The 22,481-nt window shown below is 39.9% G+C and overlaps 1 protein-coding gene and 1 pseudogene across 1 annotated transcript; both read right to left on the reverse strand.

The window, feature by feature from the left end:
* Positions 1-14,582: 14,582 nt before the first annotated feature.
* LOC136779361 (uncharacterized) lies at positions 14,583-15,527 on the reverse strand. The gene has a single exon (XM_066736887.1). It carries the CDS (start codon positions 15,525-15,527, stop codon positions 14,583-14,585), a length of 945 nt encoding a protein of 314 aa, XP_066592984.1.
* Positions 15,528-17,559: 2,032 nt separating this feature from the next.
* Positions 17,560-22,481, reverse strand: part of LOC136779362 (general transcription and DNA repair factor IIH helicase/translocase subunit XPB-like) — a 30,844-nt pseudogene continuing 25,922 nt past the window's right edge.

The raw sequence follows: 22,481 nt of genomic DNA on the forward strand, positions 1-22,481 counted from the left end.
TAACAATGGGAAAAAAATACATTCGATAAGGAGTCTTAATCTCTGGAAGATATTTTTTTCCGAAGAAACTAACAATGGGAAAAAAATTCTTAGAAAATATCCCCTCCTAAAAAAAAACATTAAACTTTCTTAAATGTAACAAAAAAAAAAAAGATCGTTCAGTATTGCATCGAGCGACTGACGATAATGACACCGACATTCGTTGATTTTCAAGGTTTTGTATTGACCGACAAGAGTTTTATAGTTAAAGAATTTGCGGTGTTGCGTGATAATGAAGTGTATCACAATGTATTTTCACCACCATTTCAAGAAGCTTGGTTGAGCGATCTCGAGAGAGAACAGAACGAGTAAGTATTTTTTTTTTAAAAATGTAATGTTTTGTATATAATTTTTTCTTTTTTAAAGTTGGCTTTATTTTAATCGACATGGATTCAATTGGACCGACGGTCATTCACCTTATTACAAGCATAAAGATGTAATAAGAAAGTATGTAACGTCGTACGAGGGAGAGGATTGGATTTTCGTGAAAGGACGGGAGAAATATGATTGGTTGAGAAAAATTTGCAACTTAGAAAATATATACAATGCGAAGGAGTGTGAGTGGGGTAAATTTAGTCTTGGATGGAGTAAAAATTTCGAACCACCGTTACCCAAGTGTATGAATCATTATGGTATATGTTCACTGCAAAATGTCTACTATATGAAATCTGTATATGATCAATATATAAAGGAATAAAAGACTTCTGAAAAAAAAAAAAAACAATGTATATCAATGTCAGTATGCATCTCAGACGAAACAATGGGATGTGTAGATACCCCTACTTCCATTCTCTATTCGATATATATAAGCGTTACTCTTCGCGAGAGACGCATTCGCAATTATTAATTTATTGTTGTTGTTGTTCACCGTATGACATAGTCATTTCTTTAAGAAACACACAAAATGTCGACGGAATTGCGAAGAAAATTTTTTACAATTAATAGTGCGAATGAGTACGACGCGTGGGTACTGGAATGTCGCGAGCATATTCGACGATTGAGCAGCGCGGATCAAGCTTTACCCGTTGGAACGCGTCAGAAGAATTTCGCCGAAATCGCGTGTATAAAGTGTCTGTTGCTACGAGCGCAGAGAGAATTGAATTATATTAAATCAGGGGCTGGTTGTAGCAATGACGTACAAGGACTTACCTGGGAGGAGCTTGATTCAGCGTTTCGAAGTCGAATATGCAGCGGCATGGTAGTTAATAGTAATTATATAGAGCCTAAGGATTTTTTAGTAGACGCGGAAGTATTAGTGCGTACGCGTATAGATAAGGTATTTGTTAGTGCAAATAGTGTTAAGGTTAATTGTGTATTTAACGGACAATTCATCTCTAAGGACCAGAGTGATGATAAAAACATTAGTACGACTAATGCTACATTGTATAAGACTGATAATTTTAGTGATTGGTATAGGAAAAACATTTTAGACGTTATTATACAAAAATTAAGTGAATTTCAAGAGCGTGATAGTGGATGGACTTTGCACAAAATTCATTATTTACTAGTTAACATTAATCGTTTTAACCCGTTGCACGCGGGTTGTAAAATTAATCTGCCATCCGCTATCACGAGTAGGAAAGCTCTGATAAATTTAGAAACCAGTGATAATGCATGTTTCGCGTGGTCCGTGACGGCGGCACTCTATCCAGCGAAACCTACGGCTCATCCAAATCGTACGTCCTCTTATCCACATTTTCGGACGGTTTTAGACGTCGGTAGCCTAACCTTTCCGACTACGCTAAAACAGATTCCGAAATTCGAGGTGGATAACGACGTGTCGGTGAACATCTTCACCTTGGAGAATGAAGAGCAAAATAGCGACGCAAAAATTGTGCCTCTTCAGGTGACGAAGAAGAAGAGATCGAGGCATGCTAATCTTCTTCTCGTCAACGATGAACAGGGAGCTGCACATTTTATGTGCATAAGGAATCTCTCGAGACTGGTGCGAAGCCAATTCACCAAGAGAGAAAATGCTCATTATGTATGCGATCGGTATGTATTAATAATAATAATAATACTGAAAAAATACAAATATAACTGCATATGTTTTATATTAAATTTTTTAGATGTCTCCACTACTTCCGCACAGTGGAGAGGCTCGAGTCGCACGAGCAGGATTGCGCGCAGCTCAACGATAATCTCCGCTTGATGTTGCCGAGCAAAGCCGAGGATCGCTGGGTTTCCTTCAAGAACATCAAAAATGGGGAACGAGCGCCATTCGTCGTATACGCGGATCTCGAGTGCATATTATTGAAAGTTGAACAATCGAACAGTAGTAGTAGTAGTAGTGATATTTATCAGAGACATGAACCTATTAGTGTAGGCTATTATTTAAAAAGTGCTCGCGATGCGTCACTCTCGAGGTACGACGCTCGTCGGGGTGCCGACTGCATCGAATGGTTCGTACGCGAGCTCGAGAACATTGCGCGCATCGCGAGCGAGACGCTAAGTACTATCGTGCCCATGCATAATCTTAGTCTTAGCGAACAATTGCGTCACTATAATGACCCCAATTGTCATATATGCAAAAAGCCGTTTCTTCCGAATCAACTACGAATTCGCGATCACGATCATCTGACCGGCAGATACAGAGGACCGGCTCACAATAATTGTAATTTAAATTTCAAAGATTCGCATGTCATTCCAGTAATTTTTCACAATTTATCCGGCTATGATTCGCATTTTATCTTCGAGACGATCGCTAATTTGTACGAGGGATCGGTATATCTGCTGCCTGTACATAAGGAAAAATACATTTCATTTACCAAATATTTGCGAAAATATAATATACAGTTGAGATTTATCGATTCGTTCAAATTTATGGCCTCCAGTTTGAACAAATTGAGCTCGTACTTGGCGGAATCTCAGCTGACAAATTTGAGGTCACAATTTTCGGAATTGAGCGTCGAGCAGTTCGACTTGCTTACGAGGAAAGGTATTTTTCCTTACGACTATGTAGATAGTGCGGCTAGATTGGAAGAGACGGCTTTACCACCGCGCCAGTCGTTTCACAACAGACTGACCGACAGCGATATCAGCGAGGAAGCATACAATCATGCCGTAGAGGTATGGACCAAATTCCACATGCGCACACTTGGGGAGTACAGTGACCTGTACTTGAAGACCGATGTCCTATTGTTGGCCGATGTTTTCGAAAGTTTTCGCGATAGTTGCATGCTAAATTATGAGTTGGATCCAGCCCATTATTATACGCTACCGGGCTTCACCTGGGACGCGATGTTGAAGCATACGGGAATCAGGCTGGAGCTTTTCACGGACGTGGATATGTTGCTGTTCGTAGAGCGCGGTATACGCGGTGGTTTGAGTCAGTGCTCCCATCGTTACGAGAGGGCCAACAATCGGTACATGCGGGACTACGATCCGGCGGAACCGTCGAAATATCTCATGTATTACGACGTAAACAATCTGTATGGGTGGGCAATGTGTCAGCCGCTGCCCACCCATGGATTCCTATGGATCGAGGACGCTGCCAATCTCGATGTCTCCGCTATACCCACGGATCATCCCGAGGGTTATATTTTGGAGGTCGATTTGGAGTATCCGCGCGAGCTTCACGACAAACACGCGGACCTACCGTTCTGCATGGTGCGCGAGAAACCGCCGGGCGCTAGCCAGGAGAAGCTGCTGGCCACTTTAAACGATAAGACCCGTTACGTAATACATTATCGCGCTCTGCAACAATGTATGCGTAATGGACTGGTACTGAAGCGTATACATCGTGGTTTAAAGTTTCAACAGTCCACCTGGCTACGCGATTACATCGAGCTGAACACGCGTTTGCGCACCGCGTCCACCAATGAATTTGAGAAGAATCTCTTCAAATTGATGAACAACGCGGTTTTCGGTAAAACAATGGAGAACGTGAGGAATAGAGTTGACGTGAGGCTCGCAACCAAGTGGGAGGGAAGATACGGGGCGGAAAGCCTGATTTCCAAACCGAATTTTCACAGTCTCGCGATTTTCAAGGAGAATTTGGTCGCGATTCAATTATCGAAATTGTCCGCGAAATTTGATAAACCCATTTACGTGGGAATGAGTATTTTAGATATTTCAAAAATTTGCTTGTATGAATTTCACTATGACTATATGCTTCCTACATTCGGCGGTAAATGTAGAGCGATGTATACCGACACGGACAGTCTGATATACAGTGTCGAGTGCGACGACGTTTACTCGGTCATGAAACGCGATCTCGCGCGATTCGACACCAGCGATTATCCTGACGATAATCGGTATGACTTGCCACGCGTCAACAAAAAGATACCCGGTCTGATGAAGGACGAGAACAATGGTCGTATCATGACCGAGTTCGTAGGACTGAGGGCAAAAATGTATACTTTCAAGGTGCAGGACTGTGCGAGAATTACCAAAAAAGCCAAAGGTGTCAAAGGTTACGTTATCGATAGAAATATAACATTTGACGACTACAAGGATTGTTTGAACAATTTCACCGTACAGTCTCGCAGTCAAAATTTAATAAGATCGAAGCTGCACCGAGTTTTCTCGATCAGTCAGCGGAAGGTCGCCCTCAGTCCGTACGACGACAAGCGTTTCGTTACACCCGACACCACGGCGACTCTACCCTGGGGACATTATAGTCTAAAATTATAATTTATTTATTGTTTTTATTTATTCGCTTTATTTAGTTATTTATGTATTTATTCTATATTTTGATACATCTTAATAAAAGTTTTTATAAAACATTGCTCTTATTTATCCAGGAATTGTGCGTACTGTCGAATCCCAGCCACTTAACGAACACTTTTTCGCCCTTTCTGCGCAATACTCTCTCCACCAGATACACATCGGGATTGATGGTTTTCGAAAGCTCGTATTCGTAAAATCCACCCAACAGTTGCGTGCCCCTGGAATCCTTGAGGAGATACGTAGCGGGATTGGTACTCTGCACTTTCGCCACCTCGAATATTTCGGTCGTCCAATTTGGCGTGTAGCCTTTGGCGAACATCTGCTTGTATTTACTGATTCGTACGAAATCGCCGACTTTGAACTTGGCACGACCTGCGACCTTGATGTTACTGTATACTGTCTTGAGTAGCTTATCTGCATGCTCGGGTTTCACATCCACGGGACGCATTCCCGTGGTACGATGCTTTCGCGCATTGTACGCGTCCACCAACTCTTGCAGCATAGCGCGCCACTTGTAATTACCGTTCAACGTAAATCGTTTCCACATTTCCGTCTTCAACGTACGATTCCAGCGCTCGACTATCGACGCTTTCATCACGCTGTAGGTCGAGTAGTGATTTATCCCGCGTTTCCTCATCAACGCCCGAAAGTCACTGTTGTAAAACTCCTTGCCGTTGTCGGTCTGTAAATTTTTCGGACATCTGCCGTCCTTCAGTAGGATTCTCGTCATTGCCGTCGTCACTTCTCCGCCGCTCTTGGTCTTCAATGCCACCGCCCAAGCGTATTTTGAGAGGGTATCGATTACAGTGAGAATGTACTGGTGACCCGCATCGACGTAATTGCGCATATCAACAAGATCGGCCTGCCAGAGATCGTCGAAGCCGCGCACGATGACTCTTCTGCGTGGAAAATTTATCCTCGCCGGTGCGTGGAGCTCCTCCACCAACTGTATCTTTTCTTTGCTCATTTTTTTTTTTTTTTTTTTCGAAATTCCTAATGAAAAGTGTTGCTAAGTATTGCTCTTTCCAGATCTCTTTTACTCACTTTATCATCCAATTTTTCGCAAATTGTTTGAAAAATTTGGTCCATCTTTTTCTCAAATTGTTCATTATGTGTATTCAATGCCATTGTCAGATATTGCTTGAATTCAAGCAGTAAATGCTCTAAATTGGGTTCGTGTTTCCTACTCTCACCATCCAGTCCAATTCCAAATTTATTTATCGACATTTCAAATGCACTACTTTGTATTTCAAAAATCAGTCTCTTTTTCCTCGCTATTATTCCTCTTTTTGATGGCTCGTAATGTCGAGAGTAAACATTCTACGATGTATGTTAAACAAATGCAAATTTCACAACAGCAGGAATCAGACATTTAATTTTTTTTTTTTTTACCTCGTACTACCGAAAGACGTTGATATTACACTGAGGTAAGAGTGTAACGTGCAACTTTCTTTATACGATGAGATCCTCCTCGCGCAACTCCTCGATTATCGACTGTATCTCGTTGTGATGACTCGTATTACCGGCAGCCACCGACGCGATCAAAAGTCTCAAACGTTCGATCAATTCATTCGGATCGTTCCAATGTACGTAGTTGATTGGTCCCTCGGTGACACGCATTAGTCCTTTACCCCTTTTTTTCGATGCTGTTGATGCTGCGCCTGACGGTTTACTTGCGCCCGACGGTTTACTTGCGCTAGACGGTTTACTTGCGCCCGATGTTGACGCGTCAGAAGTTGACGATTTTCTTGCGCGTGATGTTGATGGTAACCGATAAGGTGGTAAAATAGGTTTTCCCAATAGCAATGGTTTCATAATTTCTGTATATTTTGCACCTCTATTACCTTTGATTTGTTTTAGACTATCGTTTAACAGTTTATGCGCTTTAGTTTGATTGAGAATACTCTTGTATCGTTCCAAATCGTCGGGTTCTATAATGGCTCGATTGGGTTCTCTCATGAAAATTAGTTCATAAGTACCTCTTGTACCGGTGTATAACTTCTTATCGAGAATAATATCTCCCTCATGACTTATTTCAAATTTACATTTACCAAGCGTCAGTTGATCATCTTCATAACGAGGTCCAAAAGCATGATCAATCAAGTTCTCCCTATCAGTCAGAAGTAATTTAATATACTTGCCAGGGATCGGATGTAATTTAATATGTTGAAAGACATGTTGAAACAAGCCTGGTTCCTGTTTTTCATCAACATTTAATTTTTCTAGCAAACTTTTTTTTGAATCGGGCGACGGTTGATCGGTTATAGAAGACTCGTCGTCGTCGTCGTCGGTCATGAAATCCAATGGATTCGTAATAGTTTCACTAATATTACTACTACTAAGATTCTTTGCTCGTTTATGCGGTGTCGATGTGAAGTAGGCTCCCCTCTTCAATTTATCGTTGTATTTGACAAACGAACTATTATTATTATTATTATTTGTGTTATCCTCCGTTTGCGAAACGAGTTTCTTCAATGGTTCGACTATCGGCTTGAATGTCTCGTTCAAACTGCTCTCCATTATCGCCTTCTCCGATTTCAAGGCACGATGCTTGTCGCGAATCACCTCGCTCGTCTTGGCGATCCTCTTCAGAAGCGATTTTTCATCCATCGCGATGCTGTATAAAACAGCTTTCCCCCGAATTGAACGGTTTTTAACCGACCTGTTGCGATGCTGTATTCTCCCCGAACCGACACGGGTTTTAACCGACCTGACACGGTGATCCGAACAGCCTGCGCTCCAGTATCAAACTGACACTCAAGGCCGTGATCGTGAAACCTTACCGGCATGATTATCGACATTCACAAGGCCGAAACCTTACCGGCAAGGTCGAAACCTTACCGGCCTGACAAGACCGTTCACTCGATCGTGGCGTACTCGTTGAAACCTTTGCGATAACGACCGTTCCTCAGAGAGCTATCCTTGTCTATTACTAGGAAACCGTAATCGCGACTCCAACAGGTCGAACACAATGTGAGAAATTTCTCATACGACATATCACTGTTGACGTGATCGTTGAAAATATGCTTCAGATTAGTTCCATCCTGCTTAAATATTATTAGCAAGTTTGCGTTATCTCGTATCAGATGCTTCGGTATTTTCGCATAAGTCTGACAGAGGTAGAAACAATCGATGTTGGAATGTCTACCCATGCAAAAGTAGTCCCTTATATTGTCCTGCTTGTCGTTGGCCACATCGTCGAATATGAAAATGGAATTCGGCTTTGCATCCGCGACGTTCACAACCTCGCAATTGTTGGAAAATTGAAAGTAACCGATTTCCTCCGTTTCCTGCAGAAGCTGCTCCAGATATCGATACTTCGGTTGCTGCAGCGATTTCGAGTAGACGTACAGGTTCTCGAATCTCACACCGTGCGGACTCTCTATGAGGCTCAGCAGCACGTTTGTCTTACCGCAATTCGACGGACCGCAAACTATGCAGCGTATCGTAGATGGTAATAGCGATCCGTGACGTTTTTTTTTTATTTGCGCGGTAGCATTGTGAGCATCCAAATTTGTCACGCGAATAGTCGGCACGTGCTTCACGAAATGCATCCTCGCTATTGACCTTCGGCAACAGCCGTATCGTTCATTTATATTTCGCGATTCACGGAACTATTCGGTCAGTTGCCATTACGATGGCGTTCATGCTAGTCGTCGTCGATTCCCTGCATAACTTGACGAATCATCAGCTCGAACACATACCGAAGATCGTATTGCTCGAGTACTTTCCAGACAGTATCGCGAGTGTGTGGGAAAGATTACCTCGGCACATTCGCGCGGACTCGGATGTGCAGCAATATCAATATTGTTTGCAACACTACAATCTACCTGATACCACTCACCACGACGGACCACCGAGACGGATAAAAGACTGTTACGTTTGTCAGCAAGAGAAGCAGTTGCTCTAAATGTCTGGATCGTTCTTCAATAAAGTCTTGAAAAAATTGTCATTTGAGCTGCACGTGCCCGGTTACAATTATTGCGGACCCGGCACTCGACTTCGCGAAAGATTGGAGCGCGGCGATCGTGGTATAAATCCGCTGGACGAGGCCTGCCTCGATCACGACTTAGCATATTGGCACAACGAGGATCTACCGGAGCGTCATCAGGCCGATAAAGTGCTAGCGAGGAGAGCGCGTGAACGTATTAACGCAAGAGACGCGACCTTGGGTGAACGCGCGGTCGCCGCAGCCGTATGGGCATCGATGAATGCTAAGCGTAAACTTGGCTTGGGATTACATAATATTGTTGCGATGAAGAAAGCAGTAGCGGCTAAAAAAAAGAACAACAACAACAAGAAAAAAATTGGTATTACGAGGAAGAGAAGAATTCGAATGCCGAGGAAACGGGGTGGTATAATACCTATACTTCCACTACTAGGTGCAGTCGGAGCATTGGCAGGTGGAGCATCGGGTATAGCGAGTGCTGTAAACCGTGCAAAAGCTGAGAGAGAACGATTGCGGGAAATGCAACGTCACAATCGCGCGATGGAAGCGTCGCGCGAGAGAGGTAGAGGTCTTTATCTGAAACCGTACAAGCGAGTCGTCGGAGAGGGTATCCGTGGAAAAAAAAAAACAAAAAAAAAACGACAAAAAAACGGTCGAGGAAGAAAATGAATGAGGGAAAATTTCGTCGTGGCGATGCTCTCCCGGATTCAGGTCCTACTAGTAACGTACAATTGGCACTCATCTGCCGACGCATACCATACTTCCGTGGAGTCTTTATGCGCACATCTCTGCCGCTAGACGGGCCGCGGTGCAACGAGTGCGCGATCGTGAATCTCGACGATCAATGCGGTCCTGGTACCCACTGGGTAGCCTACGTCAAGCGTAACGACATCGTCCTATACTTTGATTCCTTCGGAAATTTGAAACCGCCGAAAGAATGTGTGCGTTACTTTGGCCCTAACGTTACAATCTACTACAATCATGATCGATATCAATCGTACGATAAAAGCAATTGCGGTCAGTTGTGCGTGAAATTCCTGCGAGAACAGATACTTTGAAACAAAAATGTCTTTCACCGTGACATTATCGGATCGTAAATCAGTATTAAATTCAGATTTCTTTCCCCCCATCAATCTGCAAGACGATCGCTACGAGATCGGTCTCGTGGACATGCAAACGTTCAACTCGATAGCCAATGTGGACGAGACGAATAATAAGTTTTACTACGATAACGATAAGGTGCTGACGATACCCAGAGGCTGTTACGAGTTGAGTGCCATAAATGAATTTTTCCAGTCTGAAATTTCTGCGAGACATGAAATTAAAGACAACATTGACAGCGTCATTCTTCTACGAGCGAATAACAATACACTGAAGAGTGAAATATTCTGTAAATATTCGATTGACTTTGGAAAACCGAATAACATTGGCTCGCTACTGGGCTTCTCGTCGAATCGCGTGATCGAGCCGAACGTCCAGGCTGAATCCGACGATACCGTGGACATTGTGAAAACAAATATTCTACGCATCGAGTGCAACATTGCGGGTGGTGCGTACACCAACGGTAGACCACGACACATTATTCACGAGTTCTTTCCCAGCGTACCACCGGGCTATAAAATCTCGGAGGCACCGAAAACCGTCATTTATCTACCGGTCATCGTTAGAGTAATCGACCGTCTCACGTTACGTATCCTCGATCAGGACGATCGTCTCGTAGACTTTGGACGTGAAGAAATTACCATAAGATTACACATTAAGAAATGTTAATTTACAAAAGTAGTAGCGAGGATTATAAAGCGGTGAAACTGGATGAAACGTTCGCTAGTCGTTCGTCCTACGTGGAGTCGAATACACCGGCTCGGAGTGAAAATCGCGACAAGAGGAGCTTCCTGCTAACGAGAAGAAATATCGAATTTTTACAATCATTGGGATTCACCGTGAAGAGATTGGGCGAAGGTAGTACATAGTGGAACAATGGCAGATCCCTTGAACGTCACCGCACGGCTGACCTACGACAATCGCATCACGAAAATGGAGATGCATGCCTACAATCCGTATGCGAACGCCTCGTTGGCGAACAGCGACGAGATTCGCATTCCCATACAGCAGCAAGATTTGATACTCCTGCCGTGCGAGAGTTATCTCTACGTCGAGGGCCAGCTGGTGGAGGGTACGCGTGACGCGAGCGCCACCAACGACGATACAGTTACGCTCGACTGCAATTCCGCGGCTTTTCTCTTCGACGAGATTCGTTATGAATTGAACGGTATCGAGATCGACCGATGCAGAAACGTCGGTATTACCAGCACTCTGAAGAATCTCGTTTCCCTGAGCACCGAGGAGAGCGTCAGTCTACGTCATTCCGGATGGTTCGTCGCTACGGCCAGAGACCGGCTCAAAAAGGAGGCGGCTGTTAAGAATTTCAGCTTTTGCGTGCCCCTGAAAATGCTGCTGGGATTCTGCGAGGATTATCGGCGAGTCGTCGTTAACGCGCGTCACGAGCTCGTTCTCATTCGCGCGCGCGACGATACAAACGCCATTTACTCGGCGGTGAAAATCACCGATTCGTCGATCAAGCTGCTACGAGTGCAATGGAGAATACCCCATGTGACCCTGAACGAAATAACGAAACTCCAATTTCTCGGTATCGTCGAGCAGGACAAGAGTCTGTCACTCGCTTTTCGCGCCTGGGAACTTTACGAGTATCCCCTTCTGCCCAAGTCGCAGCGACACACGTGGTCCGTGAAAGCGTCCACGCAATTGGAGAAGCCGCGATACGTCATTCTGGCGTTCAGAACGAACAAGAAGAGTAATCAGCACGAGGATGTGCTGAGATTTAATCATTGCAAAGTCCTCGATGTCAAACTCTATCTGAATTCCGAATCCTATCCGTACGATCGTCTCGACACTGATTTCACGAAATCCCGCTACTCCGTCCTCTACGACATGTATGTAAAGTTTTTCACCTCCTATTACGCTGGTGAGAAACTCGGGAGACCCATGCTCGACTATACGGACTTTTTGACGTACGGGCCGCTCTTCGTCATCGACTGCTCGCATCAGAACGAGTCCATAAAAACCGGCACGGTCGACGTTAAACTCGAGATCGAGTGTATGGAAATCATTCCGGATAATACTACAGCCTACTGTTTAATCATACACGATAAAATTGTACAATATAATCCTCTTACGAATATTGTTAGAAATGTAAGTTAGAAATAAGAAAACCATTGTTTTATTAAATAAATAAGTATCAAATTTATTCATTATTTTTGAATACAAAATACCAATCAAACTTTAGATTTAAATTCCATGTTGTGATATTTTCCTCCTTTGTATAGCATTATTAAATTATTGGCTGTTGCAGCATTTTGTAACTGCTGCAACTGCTCCGTATCCTCCGCCAATTTTGCCATTCTGCCAGGCAAGAACATCCAATCTCCAACTGACAGCTTAACAATTATTTTTATTCCATATTTTGTCATAATTTTGTCCACTTCTAAAATATCATACTCTTTATTTTCCGTCAAGCTATTTAATTTAACGAAATTCTTTGGAATTACGCTTCCCAATTCATTAATTTTATTGAAATTCATTATTATCTAAATGAAAAAAAAAATAATTAGTCTCATTAGAGTTAAAAACTCAATTAAATAATACATGTACTAATTGAAATGAAATTCATTTTTATCTTTATGAAAAAAATATATCCTTACCTTTTTTTTTTTTTTTTTTTTTTTTGTAACAAACAAGTTTCTTTTTAATTCGTTTAAACTCTTTTCTCTCAATACACCTGACACAAACGCTTTGCAGAATACGTTTTTACAGACTGAAGCTTTTTTACTGTAACTGCTTCGCAGAGTACGTTTTATAGACTGAAGCTTTTTCTTCTTCTTCTGCTGTTCACTTGACTTCTTTGCAAACGATATTATCGTATGTTAAGCGTATTTAATTTCAATGTTTGGAAGGGGTAATTTTTGTTTTTTCTTCTTGCGATGAATTTCCATTGTGATTGACCTATAGGTGTATAACACAATAGGAAAAAATATCTATGGATATCACTATACGGGGATTATTCAGAGGGTATAGTGTATCCTTCTTAATTAAGAAAGAAATAATGGAAGGGGTAATTTTTTTTTTTCTTCTTACTTGCGATAAATTTCCATTGTGATTGACCTGTAGGTTTATCACAGTATAACACAATAGGGAATATGGATATCTCTATATACGGGGAGGGTATAGTGTATCCTTTAAGAAAGAAAGAATGGACTTCTAATGTAATTTCATATTGAAAACAAACGATAAAGACTCTCTCTCTCTCTCTCTCTCTCTCTCGACGGGATTTCTTCAGAGGCTGCATTCAGTCCTCGAACGTTCATCAGTGCGGATAGTAAAGTAGAAAATTAAAGAAATGGAAAGTGAACGTTGTTTAGTGACAATAAATCTAGTAGAGGAGGAGGAGGATAAAAATCAAGCAGAATCGATGTCTGATTACATCAAAAGAATTAACGATTCTCATAATCGTTATTTTGAAGAATATGAAGCAATGCTTCATCATAATATGCACATGAACTGTAAGTACTTATTTTAATTTCTTTTAAAGAAAAAAACCCTACCCATCCATACAGATTGTTTATTTCAATAAATAGAATCATAAAAGAATTTTACGACACATATATTTGAAAACTGTTAACAATCCCACTATTTGACCAATTTTTTTTTTTTTATTATTATTCAAAACGAAGAATTACGAAAAAAAAATTTTTTTCTTTTATTTTTTACCAGCCATTGCTTTAGAGGAGAGGGAGGAAGAAGAGGAGATGGTGGAAGAAGAGGAGATGGTGGAAGAAGAGGAAGAAGAAGAAGAAGAAGAAGAAGAAGAAGAGTTTGTGATTTTTGTAAGTATATTTGCTTTGTTAAAATAGTTATTACAATATCAAAAAAAAAAAAAAAAAAAAAAAAAAATAACAAAATGTTTCTCAAATATGTCCCAGGTGAAAAATATGGCCACACAAACGGAGTCCATTGCTACAAGAACTGAGGCTACGCAAATGGAGCCTCAGATAGATCTCACACCACATTACTGGTGTACAAATTGTACAAAATATGGTCACCTACGCATCAATTGTTCACTACCAGAGTGGTGTAGCATTTGTCATAAATATATACATCATGCAATTGAATGTAAAAAAAATTTCTAAAAAAAAAGCATTGTAAATAAAACCTTTTTAATACTTCAATAAATTATAATTAAAAAAAAAAAGATTCCCTTTTTTCTAACTTACGAAAAAAAAAAAAATATGGGGGAGCGATCACTGGATCGCTCTCTACGAGTATTCTCTCTCTCTCTCTTAGACGTACACTGCTTAACGTAAGAGGGGGGAGGTCGCATCATCGCACTACTCTCTCTCTCTCTCTTGTATGGCTTAACGTAAGGGGGATGGGGGGCTCTCTCTCTTGTACGGATAAACGTAAGGGGGACCACGTGTGTACCCTACTATTCTGCTGGAATCTCTCTCTCTCTCTCTCTCTCTCTCTCTCTCTCTCTCTCTCAGGCGTCCACTGCTTAACATTAGAGGGGGGGAGGTCACGTGTGAACCCTACGAGTTTAACGTCGGGGGAGGACGATGCGCATGCGCACAACCGCGCACGAGGAGAGGGGGCAATTCCCCTACTTCCCTTGCCCCCGCGGGACCCCGACCCCCTCGCCACGCGGTCCCAGAACCATCCTAGCCTATCTACTTAAGATCTTGCTGCCGTGCTTCTTCTCTGTGAGGACCAACGGGGATTATTGATATAACCGATCCTGAGTCTACCAGGAACCTTTGGTGAGTTTTCTTATCATGTACATGTAGACGCGTTTCTTGGCCTACCTGATTAATATTGCTGTCATCTTTCGTTTTCAGGGATGACAGCTGACTTAGTTTTCCTGCTGCTTGTTGAAGGATTCATGCAGCAGACAGGGTTCTGCACATTTCTGCGCCTGTTTCCCAAAGCGCTCATGGTAGTAGCATAGCTTCTTCCGTGCAGGTGTCCTTGATCTTGAGCGATGTTTCTGCTTCATGTTACCGGGGTCAAAGGTTCGCTGAGTAAGCCTCAATTCTTTAATTTCTTGCATGCAATTGAGAATTAGTGCTTGCATGTCATCCAATCGTTTCTCCAATCTCGCCTCCTTATAGGTACTTCCACTTGTTGCAGCCACTGTATAGGACGAGCTGAAAACATCGAGAAGTCGATCTGCTAGCTCCACAACGCCGTCAAGGTCAAGATTGCTGGAAGTCAGCAGATGAGGCCGAATGTGAGCCGGCAATCGTTCCAGCCACAGCTGGTGTAAGATATCTTTCCCGATATCCCCTTTAGCCAAATCTCGCATTTCCCGCAGGAGTTGAAATGGCTTCTTATCTCCTAAGGTAGGGTTCCTGAGGAGGTTATCCACCTGCTTTGACCTGGGCTCCACCAATTTGTTTAAAATCATGCTTTTTAGATTTTCATATCTACCCTTTTCAGGTGGATGACGGAGAACATCAGTTAGGCTCCTCAGAGTGCCGCCATCCAAGGCCTTAAGCACCGCTAGGTATTTGGTATCGTCGCTCCGTATCTTTGCTGCGGAGAACTCCGCCTCGATGATGAGAAACCAAATGTCTGGAGCCTCAGACATAAAGGCCGGTAGCTGTTGCCTCCACACTGCCGAAACTTCTCCATTTCCCGTAGGGCGAAGAATTTGAGTCCGCAAATTATTGTTAGGCGCGGAGTCGTCTACCGGTGCTTCTCCACCATTATTTGATGGTAGAATCGGTAAATTCTTCATGTCAATTAATGAGCTTTGCATTGTTCCCCCAGGTTGAGGCGAGTATTCCAACGGCATGACTTCGCGGATGTAAGTTGTAGCCGTCGATTCCCATGATGTCGAGAAGAGGTCCAAGGTTCACGTGTTAGCCGAGGGACGTAATCCGAACGGATCACGTCGGGGTCACCACTTTGTAGATAATATGTACACCAGGAAGAATAAATGTTTCACTCTGAGTTGTTTCCAATTAAGCGTTTTATTTTAACTAAGAAAGGCCTTCCAAAAATACTGCTCGGGAGTGGACCGTGGAACGGTCCTACTATAGAACATGCTAGAGAGAGAGTCATAGAGGGGAGCCCCATTTATATAGGGTTTCAAATGTTGCAAGGCCATATACATATAAGTAGTTAGCGCATATGCACTGGTAAGGTACAGTTTGCTTAATTCTATATTAAGTGCAGTCTTGTCAATTAGCGGAGTTGCCAACTTATAAAGATCAGTTTTACGTTTACTATTGTGATAACACTGGATGCCGCCATGATTGTTTATGAGCGCCGCTACAAAAAGAGCGATTCTGTAACTTCCGTCTATATGGATTCAGTAACTGGTCCCGACAACTTTCGGTAATTGAATCGAGTTACCGAGAGATATTGCTAAGAGCGATTCTGTAACACAAAGTTTTCGATAATTGTCGTTAAAAATGTCGGTCGCTACCGAATTCTATCGTTAAATTAACGACGACCTTGATAGGCGTCGGTAGAAATTTACCGAGAAAGTATGTATAATAAATGTCACAAATATTTCTCAAATTAATATTTAGAAATCGCAAAAAAGTACTTACAATCAATTTTCTTTATAAATTAAGGCTTACAGTAAAAATCGTAGGAAATAAAATTTAATATTTTTCCAATTTTTATATTTAAAAATAACTACATATATATATATATATATATATGCAGGGGTTTTCTCTAAAATATAGAATTAATTGTATTATTTAACTATAGCACACAGGCACTAACTGTACATTGCCTGACTCAAAAAAATGTTAAAACATTAATTTTTAATACTTATTTTAATTAAAATGTACTTACGTTTTAATACTTCTTTTAAATAAATTATGATAATTTTGCTATAGTCAAAATTGATATAGTCAAGTAACACAAAAATTCCTATTTCGGTTGGTATTAAATACGCCAACATTACCAACTTCCCTTGAACCTTAACGAATTTTATCGTTATCGTACAAACATGAGTTGCACCGACTATTGTCGTAAAGTTAAAGTTACAGAATCGCTCATTCGTTAGCGCAAGCGATAACTGTCGGTAGTTAGCGATACCGACACCTGTCGTTAAGGGGAATGACCCACTTGAGGCCAAAAACACTCACAATATAATAGTTAATGTGATATATATTTTTTATTACGAGCAGTGTGAGTTTTTGGTGGAATGCGTCCAAGGAAAAGCAAAGGTTTATTAAAGTTATTCGTCGGATAAATTTTATATTAGTACCGTTGAACCTCTAGCGACATCTATCTCGGTCGTTGTTAAGTTATAACGATATTATTAGTTTTCCTTTCAATAAAAAACTCAGTGAAATATCAATTCTCAGCTGAATGATTCGGTTTAGTGCAATTTATATTAACTTCAATTGTTCGTAACTCCGTCGCTTAACTAAGATTGAACTGAGAGTTTTCTTAAAAAGGAAAGGTACGTTTATTCGGTAGGATTCGGTAGGTTACCGACAGTACCGACATTATACAAGCGACAATCATCGCTGACTCTGTGTTACAGAATCGCACTTAGCGATTTCTGCCGGTAACTGGACTTAACGATACCGAAAGTTGTCGCTAAGACGGCTAAGAGTTATAGAATCCCACTACTGGCTTCACTGGTTGCCAGCTCCTCAATTTTAGACATTCAGACGATTTAATCAATAATCTGTAATACCGGCTTTTGACCAATGTGAATATAGCGTTTTTAGGCGATATTCTTATTAGGTCATCTTCCATGTTACCGTTTTTTGGCGAAAATATCATTTGGTCATTTTATCATTTGATAATTTTCTTTACCACCTATAATAGCCGTACTAATGACAAGAACATCGGCGCATTTATTCAAGTAAAGAAATATATTCTTCATTTACCCCCTTCGCATTTTTAAACGTTACAAGCTTAGGTTCGATTAGAAAGTTTAGATCCGCAATTTTATCATCTTCTCTTAATAATATAGCCGTTAAACCTAATTTACAATGGGACTGGACAATTGTTAGTACTCGACGGAACATTCTTGCAGTGTTGGATAGAATAATTTTTAGGTTTGAAAATCGCGCATAAAAGTATATAGAATGTATTGAGGGCAGCACGGCGCTTCCGGTGAGACCATGCTATTACCCGACTAGAAATTTTCGTTAGGCAAATATTAGGTCGTAGTTAAGCTGCCTAACTCTATCGCTAGGTGCGAACGCGGCAGCCTAACGGGAATGGCATTAGGCGTTTAACGCCTTGCCTATTTAGGTAAAAATTAGAAAACCTAATTCGGGCCAGGGAAGGTTCTGTGTAGCATAGCCTAATAGTAATTAGGTAAGACGCAAAGGTAATGTGTAGCAAATACAATGATAAAAAAATTTCAATATGTAATGGTATATATATATACATAAAGTATACCCTAAAAAGTGCGAAAGTTTACCGATAGATTGTGCTGATAGTGTGCATATAAACGAATACACATTCTCATCTGACTGTTATTATATTGCTATGCAATGTCCCTAAACTTTCCGTTTGTCTAAATAAGGGCTAGTCCTACCAAACTTCTATTAAGCTAATTATAATTAAGTAGTGGTACCAACCAATGCAGAAACTGAAAATTTTTGAGTTTAGATGTTGGCTATCCGAGAGATTGTAAACTTCGATTAATTTCACGCAGCTTTGTGAAGTTTGAAGTAGTGTGGCGGCAATTTGTAGCTTGATATAGACAGTATGTGTATTAGATGCTTTGACAATTTATTTTTAATTGAACATTCAAATAACCACTTGGTATAGTGATAAATAAGCTTTTTATGTTATTGCATAATTTATTAAAAATTTATTTCAATGTAGTAAATATTCATTTGAGATTGAACCTATTACATTGATTAACAGAAAAGGCATAACAACATATATAGTTATCTTCAATTAAATTTTTGTGTGAAACACACATTAACATAATTTTTGCACTTTAATATTGACAGGTAATTATACCGAAAAAATAAATATCTTCTTTGCATTAAGTAATGTTGAAATGTTTCAGAATAATGATATTATATTAACATAGATTTTATTTTTTCAGAAATGAATAAGCAGCTTAAGAGGACTGGAAATTGGTCATTGGAAGAAAAAAATTTATTGGTAGATTTAGTGAAGAAACATGCCGCAATAATAGAAAGCAAAAAGACCGATCATATTGGTTGCAAGGATAAGGCAAAAGCTTGGACTGAACTTACTGAGGAATTTAACATTAAGGTCCATTCAGGTGGCAATAGGGGCATGGATCATTTAAAAGTACAGTGGAATAACTTGAAAGGTGAAACTAGAAAGCATTATTCTTCATTAAAAAAACAAACCTACTTAACAGGTAATTATAAACCAACATAAATTTTAAATATTTCTTATATTTACAGAAAATTATTATATGGAAAATATTTTGTAACTTCTAGGTGGTGGAACTTGTAATATAAAGCCGAATATACTTTATGACAAAATTCATGAGATAATAGGTATATCTGTAGAAGGTCTCGTGAATCCTTATGATGGAGATGCCAATAATAATGAAATTGTCACCAATTTTGTAGATGAAAATGACGAAAATTATAATACAAATCTAGAAAATGCATTGGATGACCCAGTTTTTGAGGTGATCGAATTATCTTACATGTGTTTGCATACAGAATAAACCTATAAGTAATCATTCCTACTGGTGATAAAAAATATTTTTAATCATTATTGGCAGTACCTGGTAAACAATGAAAAGATAGAATCTTGGAATAATTGGAAACCTACTAAACTTAAAACACCGTTGAGTACACCTTTAAGCAATGCGATCGGTGGGAGTTCATCATCGGATTCTAATGTAAATAGAAGAATGGATAAAAAGAAAATCAGTTTAAGTGATATGCAAATAAATTTGATTCAGAGCAAAATAGATTTAACTAATTTAATGAAGGAGCATATGTCAGAAAAAGTTGTACTGGAGAAGGAAATTCTGCAAATCCAATTGCATAAAGAAAAACTAATAGTTGAACTACTGCAATTAGAAAAAGAGCATAATTCCATGCATGTAAGTATTTTCATTTCGATTTATTGATATTTCTTATAATTAATATTTATTTTTACGTTTTAGCTTGAATGTTTTAAAAAAGGGTGCTCATAAATTTATGTTTAACATGCTTATAGGTTCAATATTACTAAACGAAGGTAAAGCAAAAGGATAATAAATATTAACAAAGATATAATTGATTATTATGAATAGATATACTAATGATTGCTAACAACAATATTAAATGTTTTCAATTTTCTATCTAGTTACCAATTCTCTTCGACACCCCGCTACATATCTTGGGTTGAAGAAGTTTTTTTTATTTCATAAGACATTCCTACTAAAGTAAATCTATTTATTGTTACTAAGCGGAGGCTGTGAAAGGAATATTTAATTTTGTAAACGTATTGTCTATGATAGTTGATTCTTTAGTATTATTTAAAGATTTGAAAATCACCGCAGACTGATTTAGTAAAGAAACATTTTTCACATGCATAGACATTTCGTAATTTACATATAATGTTATGTTATAGAACACGTTTTGCATGGTTATTTTAGATAAAATGTTATATTACGTTATGTACTGTCTGATGTTTTTATATTTTACACTTCTATGGAAGATTTAACTTTAAATAAAATATATGCCATAAAGTTAATTAAAAATTTCGTTTATATATTTATGTTACAGTAAAAATAATCAATTGATAAACGGTTTTTCATTTTGATTCGACGTATGCTTGTTATAATTAATAATTTGATTGTCACGTTTCTAACGATATATTATTATGTTTCGTACACTAATAAATCTTATTTATATTTTGAAATAATTTTTCTACAGGGTGTGTGATTTAAGGTAGCCAACCGGGGAAATTTGGAAAGAGGAGGGGATTTGAAGGCGAAAATCCTAATACATTTTTTTTCTATCACCCTTAGTTTAGGAGTAATTAATTATTGAAATTATTAAACTGGGCCGGCCGCTGATTGGCCGAGATTCGGGGGGACGTCTTATTGCTATTTAAAAGTCCAATAATACACGCGTGTCTGTTTCGAGTGGCTCAACGTGTGCGTATGTGATTTGATGTAGTATTAGTCGAGCGTCGAGCGTCGAGTGAAAAAAACAAGTCAGACGTAAACAAACCTGAGCGTTCGGCTGACAAAAATTTTAACTTGCGCAATTTGCGTACAACTTTTTTATAATTACTATAAATGAATTGTATACATTTTTACGATGAAAATGAGTCCAAACGCGGTATAATTACGACCAATTTGAAGTTTAATTGAATAAACTAATGAAAGATTAGAGCTACTAAAAAATAGTCGCATTTATGGCGTTTTTGAACTCATTTTCATCTTAATAACGTATACAAGTCATTAATAATAATTTCAAAATAGTTTCACGTGAATTTTACTAGTTAAAATTGTTGTACGTACAATTACATATTTTTGTTCGTTTACGGTATTGACAGGATCGCTCTGAGCACGGTCACCATGGCAATACCTAAAGATATGATACCGAAGGGAAATCTGGAATAATTATAATTTCATGATTTTATCAAATTCAAAATCGCGCCTAGCATAAACGAATCCTATTAATTTCAACCCAGCCCAGATGTTAATATGGGACAAGAACTAATGATTTGTTTATTTATCTACTACTATCATTTCCCCACCACCTTGCGGTAGATAGCGCGGTGCGTTTTTTTTAAAGTGGTTTCCCCAGGAGGCCTAATCCACTATTATCATTTAGTGACGCAGGTACTCGATGTGCCATCCATTCTGCTCAACGCAGAGTTTGGCTCGATCGACGATTCCTCTCGTTGCCCTGCTCACCATGTCCGGCGTGATGGTATTGAAGGCCGCTATGATTGACTCGCGTACTTCTTCTTGGTTACCTTCACGCCGGTGTTCGACCAAATCTTTCACATGCCCCCATAAGAAATAATCCAGCGGATTAAGATCGGGAGACCTTGCCGGCCACGCGATTGGCCCCCCCACGGCCTATCCATCTATCTGGGAAACGCATGTTTAATATATGACGCACAGTTGTTCGAAAATGTGCAGGTGCTCCATCGTGTTGGAAAATTAACTTTTCCCGCACGAGAAGTGGCACATCTTCCAAAAGCAAGTTTAGCTCTTGTTCTAAAAACTGTGCGTAAATTTCCCCGTTGAGTCTTGGCGGAAGAAAATACGGACCGATCTATGCGATACAAAATATACCATTTAGAATAATTAAACTAAAAGTTAAAGGTTTTCTTACGTACGATTTTATTCCCGACTAGACCAGCCCATACATTGATCGACCACCGGTATTGAAAAGCACCTTGCCGCATTGCATGGGGATTCTCTTCACGCCAAAGCACGTGGTTCTTGGAATTGAACATTCCATTCGGCGTAAAAGTTGACTCATCGCTCCAAAGAATTCGGTCTGGGAAACTCGGATCTCTTCGGCATTGTGCGAGTAATCCTATTTTTTCAGAGAATGTTAGTAGAAAATGGCTATTCAATAATAGTTCAATTTGTACAACTAAACATACCTTCACAAAAATATATTGGGGCTACATAGTCCTTCGGAAGTAGCTGCTGTACCCGCGTAAAGTGGTATGGGCGCAAACCATTTCGCTTTAAAACTTCACGCACTGTGTGTTGCGTACTATTTGTTTCCTGCATTACGCTTCTAATTGTACCCCCTTTTTTCAAAAAGAGGTCCAAAATCTCCTCCTCCAATTCCACCGTCACATTTCG

The sequence above is a fragment of the Prorops nasuta genome, unplaced genomic scaffold (assembly GCF_024137725.1).
Source record: "Prorops nasuta isolate Cenicafe-Biocafe unplaced genomic scaffold, Cenicafe_Pnas_1.2 PNAS00016, whole genome shotgun sequence".
Lineage (NCBI taxonomy): Eukaryota > Metazoa > Arthropoda > Insecta > Hymenoptera > Bethylidae > Prorops > Prorops nasuta.